General features: G+C 37.7%; 1 protein-coding gene and 1 long non-coding RNA gene across 2 annotated transcripts in view; one reads left to right on the plus strand and one right to left on the minus strand.

Moving 5' to 3' along the window:
* Positions 1 to 943: 943 nt before the first annotated feature.
* The window catches only part of LOC126382080 (glypican-6), a 125,915-nt gene continuing 113,878 nt past the window's right edge, over positions 944 to 12,980 (minus strand). The window contains exons 6-11 of the mRNA XM_050031802.1: positions 7,853 to 8,015; positions 6,953 to 7,516; positions 6,251 to 6,407; positions 5,973 to 6,157; positions 5,506 to 5,637; positions 944 to 4,888 (exon numbers count right to left, since the gene is read on the minus strand). Of these exons, the coding sequence (XP_049887759.1) occupies positions 4,539 to 4,888; positions 5,506 to 5,637; positions 5,973 to 6,157; positions 6,251 to 6,407; positions 6,953 to 7,516; positions 7,853 to 8,015 (1,551 nt within the window). The 3' untranslated portion in view covers positions 944 to 4,538. The remainder of the gene's footprint in view (positions 4,889 to 5,505; positions 5,638 to 5,972; positions 6,158 to 6,250; positions 6,408 to 6,952; positions 7,517 to 7,852; positions 8,016 to 12,980) is intronic.
* On the plus strand, positions 8,796 to 10,039 carry LOC126382187 (uncharacterized). Its single transcript, XR_007569030.1, has 3 exons — positions 8,796 to 9,043; positions 9,548 to 9,678; positions 9,806 to 10,039. It is a non-coding gene; the product is annotated as an uncharacterized LOC126382187 (long non-coding RNA).

Raw genomic sequence — 12,980 nt, forward strand, 5'->3', positions numbered from 1 at the left:
CACGATTCAACAAATGTTGATGATTTTTGTATTCATTTTATATGAGGCTGCATATGAACTGCAAAGCGGCTGCAATTATTCATTATCGACTAGTTTAGTAACTGCATCTAAGCTGCAAAAGGCATGCGAGTAACCGACATGCGGTTTGGAAATGTCATTCCGATGTTAAAATGCATATGTGGTGGTTACAGCGTTTAGTTCACGATGTCACTGTCAAAAATCACTTTGTGACAGTCTCTAGGACATTGTAGACTGATTCATAAGAAGCCATGTTAATCCCCTTTAGTTTCATAAGGGTCACTTCCCTTAAACCTACTTTCTATGTGGACCACTTCTTATAAGGTCCACTTCCCATAGCCGTTTGCCCCGACTACTATCTAAGCTTTGGCTTTTTATTTTTAACTTCATATTTAAGATATTACTGCATGCAGTCTCTAATGTAATCACTCACTAGGCAGCATGGTCTTATGATCTTAGCCTGACCCACAAATGGGCAAAAGAAAAAAAAGTAATCGCTCTTAATTTACATTGTATAAGTTTACTCTTATAGCTCAACTTAAGTGGCCGAATCTTGATTACCAAGTCACAGGCCTGTGTGCTTAGTTTGGTTTATCGGTGTTCAACAATTAATTTGTACAACGTTGCTTCTTATAAATAAATAAATAAAAAAAAAGCTGCAGGCTTAGAGAAAAGAATAATACTACGTATGGAATGGTAACTCCGCCCCGCACCACAACGTATCGGGCGCCAGCCTCACCCCCTCTGAGTCTTACTTTACTTTCAATGACGTTTCGACGTTTCGTTTGACGTTTTGGTGTTTTTTCTAACAACTACAGTTACTTTGCAGTTCAAACCCAGACTAAACTACAATTTTTTGTACAAATCTGCCAATCTCAATATGAGTATACATTAATAGAAGGATAGAATAAATGAAAGAGCCAAGTATACACATGTTATCGTTTTATTTATGTACACATTTAATACCTAATGTAATAATGTTTGTTTATATATAAAATCCATTACGATGTCTCAACTGCTGGATAAGTGAAACTTGATACAAAATTGACCAGATAAGAGTGTATTTCTTCTTGCTCCAATATTGCGAGGGTTTACAATGTGTAGGCAAATGTAACAGTCTGTAACGAGTGCTTTACAAATAATTTACAGCAACGATTTCTAATTTACCAAAGTATAATTTAGTGTCTGAACATTAGTTACGAAATGTTACATATCAAATTATATCTCTCGAAAACGCTATTAATTCCTAAGGTACACTCACGACAAAAAAAAAAAATATATACTTAGAATTGAACGCATTTTGACAAAATTGAAACACAATCTCATTATATATGAAATATATCATGTTTGATATTTAGTGCGACATACAATGCGATGATGAAACAATGCGAAATGGTTCCAAAATATACACTCAATATTGATCATGACTGTACCTATATTTTATATTACAAAATCTGTTTGCGAAGAGTTCCGATCAAGTTCCACTAGTCCACGAGTCAGACCCGTCTCAGCCACACGGCAGGATCATCCACATATTATGCTGGGCCCAGCACCGTAAGTAAACCACCTGACTAGACATCCCCAAAACGTGTGACTATTAATTAATTCCCTATGTGCTGTTCTATGTATGGGTTTTGTAGGACGGTGTATGTGAAAAATACATTTTAACTATTAAATATTCAACCACATATGCTAAGGTTGAGGCGGAATAATCAAACTGTTCTAGTTAGTATAGAAACGCGCGAATGCATTCACAGCGCGCGGGCGAGGAGGCGTTTCGAAAGTCACGGGCTTCTGTTCCCGTTGCCCCTACTGTTTGTGCACCACTGAGGGATACTGTACGGTCACGAGCATTAATATGTATACACTTTGGTACCATGTCACATTAACTTTTTTGACAAATTGAACCGTAAGTCTCACTAAATGTCAAATATGTTAGTGCGACAGAGTCCTAAAGTGGGTACATTATATTGCTCATGACTGTACACCAGTGGGGCCAAGCGTACTTGAAACATCAAATTATTGTTCTTCAATCATACGTATTTCCGTAGAACGTTTAGTTAGTCCGGAATTTGAAATAATATAGAAAATACGCAATTACATATTTGAATAATAAAGTTTTTCATCACACACATCGCGCCGCAAAACCATTAGGCAGTATTCCTGTACCCTGTTACACGTCGTATGAAACTGTATAAAACTATGTCTAGCAACATCCATACTAATTTAGATCTTTTATTTATAATATTATTTCGTTACTTAACTCAAACGTGTTATTTACAATCTCGTGGTAAGCTTCAATGCAAAAATAACGCAGCCATTTTGAAAATAAATGTTACGCGTAATCTTAACAAATTCTGATCTATTAGGTACTTATAAAAATATTTTTCCTAAAAATATTAGGGGATTTCTTGAATAAAATTTCTCGAATACATTTTTGTACGTGTACACTTGCAGACAAAATTATGTATACAACCAAAAATAAAACTTAAATTACATTTTCACATTGAAACTTTTCACGACCAATTCTAACCTTTAACACAATTGATTGGATAACATCGTAGAATTCCAAAGTTGGGTGCTCCCAAAACCAGGTGCAAGTTGATCGCAGAAGTAAATTAGTCTAAGTAGATGGCACGATACATTTGATATCAACATTTTTGGTCCCGCAACTTGCACGAATGGTAGTCTAACCTACAGCTCACCAAGGACCTTGTGGCACGTGCATGACTTTGACAGGAAGCTGTTCTTCATGGTATAATTTACAACAACAGCTGTCAAAGATGACATTTTCATAGAAGGCGGTGTTAAGGCCGCGTCTCATCGGCCCCTGCTACTATTTACCTACTTTGTAAGTATGTACTCAAGCAGATGGCCACGTGCCAAAAAGTCCTTGTCGCTTTATACAAGTGATTAAGATTTGAGAGTACTTTTATATCGGTCTACGGGTCTGCGACTTGCAACATTTCCACATTGCGAATATGCGCATTGGCGTTTGCAACATTTCCATTGGAAATGTATTCCGTATTAGCACGAATCGCCATCGTACCAAGCATAAAAATCGATGGAATTGTAAACAATTGCCACATTATTCCTTATAAGGAAATAATAGAAAATTAACACAAAATATACCTACCAACGACGGCGATTCGAAAAAATGTTCGAGCAAAACCTATTGCAGTTATATGTTCTATAGTAAATTATTAAAAGGTTTTCAACGCTAATAACAATGTTATGTTCCCCTTAAGATAGTAACCAATTACGTATACAATTTTAAGTAATATCAGTTCGTACAAAAGATAAAACCACACCGTGCATTTCCTACGGGGTCCATCAAAACTATCTAAAATAAGTATAAGTATTTTTCCTAGCTGCAACTTCATTAAGAAAATGCATTTTAAACATTGTGCGTCTGACTTAAATATCTGATTTGATATCAATATGGCGTACGGCGTAAGTAGTATACACTGGTGCTTTTTAATTACTATTTATAAATGACACCTTTTCTATGCAATGTATTGTACAAATGCATTGCAAATTATTTAAAAAAATCACTAGCAAAAAGTAAAGCTGAAGCCAAAATAAATGAAAAGTACATTATAAATAAAAAATAAAACTAATTGTTACATCAGTCGGTTAAAATTAGTCGATATCTTAGTCAAAATGATTTTTAATGTTAAAAAAAATATCGAAAGCAAATCAGTCTCTTAACTTACGTTTAGAAATTATTACTAGATTTTATTTACATTTTAACATTTCCTCTTATTATATTGCGGGTTTCGCGCCGAAAATATCGAATATTTACATTTTTCCAATGCTTTTTTCAAGGTGTTATAGTTTTTAAAACCTAAAAAATATAAAATGGCGCGAACGCAAAGAAATTATACCATACATACAAGGTATCCGCGGATAAAAACATACATTCACTATCTAGTTTATAATTTACATTTTTTATTTACAAAATAAGATCATTAAATTTAAATAAATACAAAAATTTGGCTGTTTTTTTTCTCTATTACAAAAGTCCTAAATCCATTGCCGAATAAAAAAATCTGCGTTATTGTCGTTCACTCCCGAATGCAAAGGCGTGTAACCGAGAAAATTTAAAAAATAAATAATTCACTACACGAGTCACTGTTGTGTAATTTGTTTACAGTTTGTTTGTCCGTCGCAGTGTCCACTCTATATCACAGTAGCGCGCTGTATCGGCCGTCGCTTCACTGACTAGGCTATCTAACATCCCAAGTACTTCCTAACATTGTTTGGCAACGTTACTTGTTTAATATTAACTTCCACTGGTATAGAACCTATGTTCATGAACTTACTAAACAAGTTCGCATGAAATTTCCCGTTCAAAGCATACTAAGTAATGCATTTCGTATGTATCCAATCGTCAAATATAAAGACTTTTCTTTAATTTTCCTAGTCAGAACACGATTCCTTTTTAGGATAAGGATCTAGTTCCAACCGGTTCTATCCAAAGACCACCAGTAACGTTGCCAATCAACCCGGGAATCGAATTAAAACAAATCCGTGACTATTGTGCCGAACCACGCGCATACTACTGGCAGAGCGTACGTGAAGAGTGCCTTTTGGAGGGAAGGCCGTTCTGCAGACGACGCCGGGGGCTCCCTGACCGGCGCTTCTTGACCTGCGTTGACGTTACTGATGGTGTCTACTGGGGGTTCAGGCTCCGCTGGTTCAGGGGAAGCGTCGCCCATGCGGCCTCTAACGCGAACGTTGTTGGTACCAGGGGTGTCAATGATGCCCGGCACGAACGGGTCTTCAGATACTGGTGATTGAGGAATGTTCCTGTTTTCTGTTTCTGTGTCGTCTGTTTCCTCGACTTCAGGTGGAATAGCGCCGGATCCTGAAATTAAGTTTTAGAGTTATTGTCTTGATTCAACAAAAGTTATGGGAAAATCGCAAAGAATAAACTAATCCTGCGTCAAAAATAGTCCTGATACCAGATTTTTTGAAGTTGGTAATCCACCTCACAACCCACACGGTAGAAGATCCAAAATAGTACACCATATTCCGAGTAAACCTTTGCCGCCAAAGCGACGTAGTGTTTCTGCGTGACGCTTGAACACAGACGAACTGCTCTTAAAGAGATCTGGGGTTGAATTGGCGTACTTCGTGGCTTTTTTACTCGGAACTTCCTCCACTCGATTCGGCCTCAGCTGAGCCGAAATTTGGTATTTAAAGTAGACATTTACGTCCTCGACTTCAGGACTTTACTCAACGGCGTCGAGCATATCATACTGCCAATAAAATAATAAGAAAATAATGACGTCATGCCTTGCTGGGGAGTAACCTCGAGATAAAGTTGAGGCGCCGTCAGAATACCGATTTTGAGCTGATCTACCTTGAGCTCTCCTCAATTGAGGAGTCGAGGAAGATTTGACTTAACATCTTATCATCTACGGGTGTGAATAACCGAATGCAACGGATTTCCAATATAAATCGGCTGATCAAGGTACATACCTTCAGGGTAGTCAGTCCTGTCCTCGTCATCATCAGGCAGGTCTTCGGTGTCGTCAGTGTCGTCTCCAGATCCGGACCCGGATCCGTCACTGCCCACGAAGTCTAAGGACGACGACGCCACGTGCAGGTCATCTGGAAGATAGACCAGAATCGATCAGCCTAATCTCGACTGATACATCACTATGCTAATGAACGTCAGAACCACAACACTGGCTTCTGTAGTTTGACAGATGTAACTCATACCGCGAATTGAAGCTATTGTAAAACAGAATTCGACTTTGTGAGTTTGAATTCATGTTTGGATCAAATATAATTGATATCACGTGATTTCCAGGATTAGTGCCCGTTTAATGGTTATAGGCTCGACCCCTATTAGACATAGCTGGCTAAGGTGTATATATTACTCACCTATCCCCTACACGGATAAAGGTTTTATGCTATGTAAAACATGAGCCATGTATACTAACCAGCGTCCTTCCACTGCACCTCGACCCCGTTGTAGGCGTCCTTCAGCCGCGCCGTCAGCATCCTCAGGGCGTCCTGCTGCCCTCGCGCCGCGCCTCCCGCTCCCCCCGCCGAAACCGCTGCGCTGCGCACCTCAGGGTTGGACGCCAGCGCCGCGCTGCCCTCGCCCGCCGGCCCGGGGAGGTAACTGCATCGGTCATAACGTGAAGTTAGTTATTTAATTTAATGTTTACATGAAATTTATATCTGTCTTCTAAGAACAAAGGACATTCTCTCTTACCTAGCCACATGCGTGCCGTTGAAGCAGGGTGACGTGGTTACACTGGTAGTAGTGCACAGCAGCGGCGGTAGATGGCTCCAGTAGCGACGCGAGCTGCGCAGGCGCGCCCGAGTCTCGCGGACCAGACGCTCCAATGCCGGACCGCCCCATTCTGCTCCTGCAAGAATATTGTGAACCGTTAAGTATCAAGATTACATTAAAATAATTATTACTTACTAATGAAAGTGGTTCTTAGAAACTGAACTTTATCAACGATCCATGGTTGAGAACGGCCGTAAGTTTTCTCTTATTAGCTAAATTAGTTTTCAGTGCCATAATTAGTGGAGTCAATAAAGCCAGGGGCATGTCCTACTTTGATTTTTTTATATGATCGAAATATTTATTTGCCCTACTCAAGATGCTTTTGATTTTAAATGATGTAAAAAACTATCCCTACAAAAGAAAAATACCGTCATCATCATCGAAATCGGACCTGTCCCTGGGAAGCTGGAGGTGAAACCCTTTATCGACTCCACTAAATAGTAGAGAGGGTGAAAAGAAATTAATTGCATTCTGAAGTTTTGTAGGCATTCTCTAGGCAAACATGTTTTATTATTTTCAAATTATCACTTTCCTTTGAGTAAAATTGGAGTCTCATTTAAACACACATACTCACCTACTCGGAAATACATTATCTCGAATTGATTCTTATCAATAACTCACCATGCCCATCGTCAGTCTTTGCCGCCGGCTTCTTCTTCTTCGCGCCTCCTCTCTTGCCATCAAACTCGTACGCCCTGAAGTCGATCTCCCCTCCCGCAGCCGCCGGCTCAGGATCCGCATCTCTCTTCCTCCTCTCATGCTCCTCATATTCTTCCAAATTAATCTTCCCTCTCATGTACTGGAGGAATCTTTCCCTCAACTTCGCCTGCTCTTGCATTTCTACTGTCGCTCTTCTGATGCCTTCAGGAGTGCGCAGATCGTCGATGATATTCTCATAAGACGTTTCGATGACGAAATCGTCCATATCATTTGCTTTTTGACTCCAGTCGAAGTCTGGTAGAGGCTTGACGGACCGCTTCTGTCTGTCTGGCGAGAAGAAGGGTCCGGCGCCTCCACCGCCGCCTAACACCGGCTTGCCGCAGCCAGCGAAGATTTTCTGCGAAATCTCCTGGTTGTGTTCTTGGAAACTCATGATGGCTTCTGAGATCTTGATGTCGATGGGCTCGACCACCATCGCGATGTTGAACGGCCCGAGAAGACGGTCTGCCACCTTTTCTACGGCGTCTGGAAATTGATTATGATTTGTTGTTCAGTGTTTGGTATAATAACATAATAACAGTTAGCATTGACATTTGGAATAACTATTTAAGAGTCTGTTTCAGCCCTTGTTGTCTGTTCTTAGGTATAGGTTTTACGTTATGACCAAGAAAGAGTAGACTTCGCAGCTACATTCCCAACGTTCTTATCATCCTATGTTAGTTACATTAGCGAAACTGTATTTCTAGTTTAACCACATTTAACAAAGTGATACAGGAACAATAAAGTCCAGAGCAAGCATCCTCGGAAGACATTGTGGCAGTAACGGCTACAGGCCCGCTATCATTATTGAAGTCCACTCACCAACATACGCGTCCCACTGCTCGCCCAAGTCAGCGTGGCTGGGCAGGCATCCTCGGATGACGTTGTGGCAGTAGCGGCTGCAGGCGGGCGGTTGCTGGCCCGCGCATGTGCCGCAGAATCGCAGCCGAGCCCATGATGTCACGCACTCTTGGGTCACTCCCACCTGGAAGTAACAAGGATGTTGTATTAAAAAGACTTCAGGGTCTACAAGCAAATGACAATGTCCTAGAAAAAAGAAATTGGCAGGTAATAGTATTGAAAAGAGTCGTAAGAAAAATATTTTCCTTAAAACACATCCCGGAGACTGCATAATTTTTTTTTCTGTAGCCTAATTTACAAAAAAAAAACAGAACCTCGACTGCGTAAAAAGCGGGAAACTAATAAGTCGGAAACAAGATGACGTAGGAAAATAGTAGTGTGCAAAAAAATACTTTTTATTTTTTAAGTAAATAAGTCCTTTCTGGCCGTTGGTGAAAAAGTGATGACGTAAAAATCGAACTAAAATAACGCTGAAAAGTAGTTACCATGAATAGCAACTTAATATTTTGTAAGATATTTGCGTAACTTTGCTATAAACCATAAACTTCTGGCTAATGTCAACGTTACCAGCTCGACTCAGACGACGTTATAAAACAGGATGTAGAACTAATAAACTAATGTTCATATTCAAACATAATGTTCGGCGATGTAGTTTATTTAGGGTTACCAGATTAAATATCATGATCCCCTGAAAACCTTAACTTTTGTGTATAGCTATTCCATAGAGATAGGAAATTATATGGAGGCGCCCTGTTCTACTATATAAACATCATCTTATACAAATATGAGTAGTTTATGAAACAGGTCGTCAATAATCGTTTTGTCTCTTTTTTACTAGTACAAAATTTCATTTGGTAAAAGAGATAAATATATATTTGTTATTTCTAGTTATGGCAACATTTTGTGATGACGTCACAGCAGCTGTAGGTGCGTGCCATTTTTCGCCATTTTATGCGCTGTGTTTTGTGGTACTTCTGCTGTCAAGTAGCTGTTTATGAGATCGTATTTTGTGTTTTGCGGATAAATTACGAGGATTTGATTTGCTAAATCGAAGTTGAAGTTGAAAAAAGTGTTATTCAACATGTCCGTGTATTGTATTGTACAGTGTGGTGCCAGAAAGGACAGAAATCAACCGTATTTGTCACTTCATAGGTTAGTACCCCGTATTCATTGAATAATACAAACAATCCTATAGATTTTGATGTTACAACGCAACTGAGCCATGAATTTGTATTAAACCTTTATATATTTTGAGTAATTGTCATACTACAAACCGTATTTTTCTTTGTTTTCCAATATCTTTATTCGTCATAGTCAAATTAGTGTTGCGCCAATAATACTGGCTAAGAATACTAGTTATTATTTTTACGTTAACAGGTTTCCAAGAAATAAAAGCTTGAGAAGACGATGGTTAGAGAGAGGCTGTTGGTGTTTAAATTTATATTTAAATTTCAGCCTAGCTTGCATCATCTCACTACTGGCTAGATAGATAACATATTTGTATCATGTTATCACAACATGTTTATACTATCTATCATTCAACTACATATTATTATGTACTTAATATACTTAGTCTGTAACTATTATATATATGTCGAAACAATTATGAGTTGTACAAATTTTATATAAATAAATGAATGTTATCTTTCATTTCAGGCCATCTTTCAATCCAAAATTGTCGACTGGATTTACTGAAACAGGTGATATTGGAAAACTAATCCACAGCTGCAACGTCGTCTGTGCTGCCATTGCCCGTACGTCTGTCTCATAAGTCAGTACATGAAAAGGTATTTATCAAATAATTTTATATTTTTAACATGATATAGTATAATTCAACCAGGTACACAATGCACTTAAATCAGATATATTTTAGTACATACACTGTTTTAACATTATTATTAAACTTTATTTCAGTCTGTTCAAGAAGACGCGATGAAAAAATTAAAAGATAGCCAATTTGAAGAATATTATGGAAGATCTGCAGAATAAAAATCAAATAATAAAGGGCAAAGTGTATTGATGGAAGAATTGGCAGGACCTCAAGACTTTTTGAAAAGGCAGGTAAACAAATTTCAAGGTTTACCTTTGCCAAAGAAGTATTCCCAAGAAATAAGAAAGTTTGCTTTAACTTTACATTTTCTTTCTCCGAAAGCGTATAATAATTATAATAATATATGCAATGTGACAGGGTATCACAAAGACAATTTCTAAACAAATTGACACTGTTTAGATTTGTATTTATTGTAAATATAATGTAGTTACATAATAAATAATGTGTGAAATGAATACTTACTAATAAACAGATTTACGTTATAATTTATGTTTCATTATACACTCCAGGTGGATTCGAATTGTGCGCAATAAAGAATGTAATCAATGTTATAGAGTTGTTAAGGAAACTACTTAAATAAATCTTGAATAAACCCTTTACAAATACAAATATACTTTATTGCACACAACATACCAAAAAGAACAAGTTTTACACAAAACATACACGAAAAATTTGCGAAAAATACAGTACACCACCTAATTACCCTTTACCTTCCCTTTCTGTTCTCTTATGAATACTTATTATTATAATGCTATACCTATTATTGGTCAGCAAAAATTTAGTATCGATCGCCATCGACTCGCAAAGAAGAAGATGCTATACCTAGTAGGTACGAGTATGGTAATCCTAGTATTGAAACAGCTTGCAGCCCTAGTAAAGGCCGCCATTTTATGCGACGAAGTGGCACGTTTTTTTTGTAGGTATTTCCAGTCCATACTCTTATATGTCTATGAGCTATTCATTTCGGCATTCCTTCGGCAGGAGCCTAGAAGTAGCAAGTGTACTAGACTTTTAAATTACCGTGCGCGTGCCTTAATTATAATTATTATTTTTATTTACTCAAATTTTTTATATATCAATTATAAAAATCCTAATTGTCACAATTTTATCTCTATTTCCGTGTCAAAATTAAATTTCCGGACTTGTCAAGAACTTTCCGCCGTCTGGTAACCCTATTGGTATCGTAATAATTACAGTCACGGATACCCCATGCAAATAGCATGGCGATAAACCCAGGCGAGACTATGAGATCAGCAACCTTGGGGCAGCTGGTGCCGAATAATAAAACAATCAGCGATTTACCAGACGAAAACCAATGCGCCTTAAGCGGCGATAATAGGTACTATAGGTAGCCGAAATGGATTTTCGCTTTCGCACGTGCTAACTAAATGTCGCGTGATGAGTTTATAATCATTTTCATTCTATTCAACGAAAAGGAAAAGTGATTTGTGTCGGCAAGGGTTCGGATACTTTTTAGAAAGAAACGATTATTATTTTTCCATTATCTACTTGCTTATTCTAGCTCTAACGACTAGTTTAGCTACATTATAATAAGTATCATAACCGTTAACACGTTGCCAGTCCAGTGCCCCCAACGTGGGGGCACCACAAAGTATGATGGCAAGTCCGTGCCCCCACGTGTGGGTCACGGGGTTCATATAACTTCGAACTACGTTTTCGGGCTTGGACTTAGGAGTACGTTTATGTAATTTACTGGACTTATCAGCAAAGGATGAAGTCATAGGATGAAAAAAAAACAATCCACATTTTGTTTTTCGTGCGGGAAATATGAATTATTTTCTACAGAGTAAAACAAAAACGCTATTTTATTAAAAAAATATATTTATTTATATCAAAATTCCGCGACTTTATAATTTGTCTTCAATATCTTCATTTTCATACAACAGTTTCAATATCTGATATGATGCTTTTAGCGTCACTATCTTCCAGAATCCTCTGGATATCCCTATCCGCTAAAATAGACATTTTATGCGCAAAAGTGAACGTACTATATCGGAATCAAAACAACAACAGTTTCGAGTCTCAGATAAATGTAGGAATTATAATAATTGTTGAACTACTCGCAAAGTAAAATAAAAAATTTACTCCCAAGTCCGTGGGGTCACATTATTTCCTCCTCATAAGTCCGTGCCCCCACATGTGGGTCACGGGAAAAACTGCTGAAAACTGAAAGGAAAAATGATTTTTCGGAAATGAAACTTCTTATACGTTGTAGTTACATATAATAACATACGAATTCGACATTATCTAAGTTGGACTTACCGGGTCGAAAAAAAACTTTGTATGGGGACTGTGAACGTGTTAATGTGGTAAGTAGGTGTACAGTACGTGTACACTCTACATAATAAAGTGTGTTTTTTCTCTTTTTTTAACACAGATTTACCGCAAATGGCATTATGTTAAAAATAAAGTGTGAGTGTACTGTGCCACGAAAAATCTTTCAACTGATACGCTCAGATCACACTCGTTAAAATTATTCTAGATTTTTCGCAGTAACTAAGTACTCGTTACTTTTCTCGCTATTCGCCTACATTCGGACATGTGTACGTGACTACATTCGGCTGAAACAATAATTAATTACAAGAAAAAACTGCCTACAATGTCTCATCCTTTCAACGCCAAGATCAACGGACGAAATAAAAATAATGTCTCAATGACTCATTCCTTATTCTCCGAGTTGAAGGTTGAATTGTTCTTGAATATTGATTAAATTTATTATAATAACTTTGCATTTAAATCGGCGATTATGTGACGGTGGATTGTAATATATGGCGGAGGCTACCTGTACCGGTGGGTACCGAAATTAAGGGCTTATTACATTACACACGGTATAGACGAATGATGATGAAAAGGCCCTAACGCACATTTTGTATGAGAGCCGCTGTCGCCGGTTTGCGTAGATGCTGTGACTTGCATGTCATAGCATCTAAGTAATATAAGATAAGGCTACTAACATCTAGAATTAGTTTACTAACACATATGAGACATGTTTCGTGAATTAAATAAATTATTAAAAAAAAATTATTATTTTTTATTATTTAACCCCGCTCTCTTTTATTACTTACTCCTGCAACAAATAACTACGATAGATCTACTTCGTTTTACCGCCAATGTATATTTTATGTGAAAGGCTGCAATTTTATCATTACTTTTCGAAAGATACTGCATACAAACGTAATGTTTTGATAAATAGCCGATCATACTAAGGTTTTTAGCCATCCTGTGATAAGGAGGGAT

Source organism: Pectinophora gossypiella, chromosome 3 (assembly GCF_024362695.1).
Source record: "Pectinophora gossypiella chromosome 3, ilPecGoss1.1, whole genome shotgun sequence".
Lineage (NCBI taxonomy): Eukaryota > Metazoa > Arthropoda > Insecta > Lepidoptera > Gelechiidae > Pectinophora > Pectinophora gossypiella.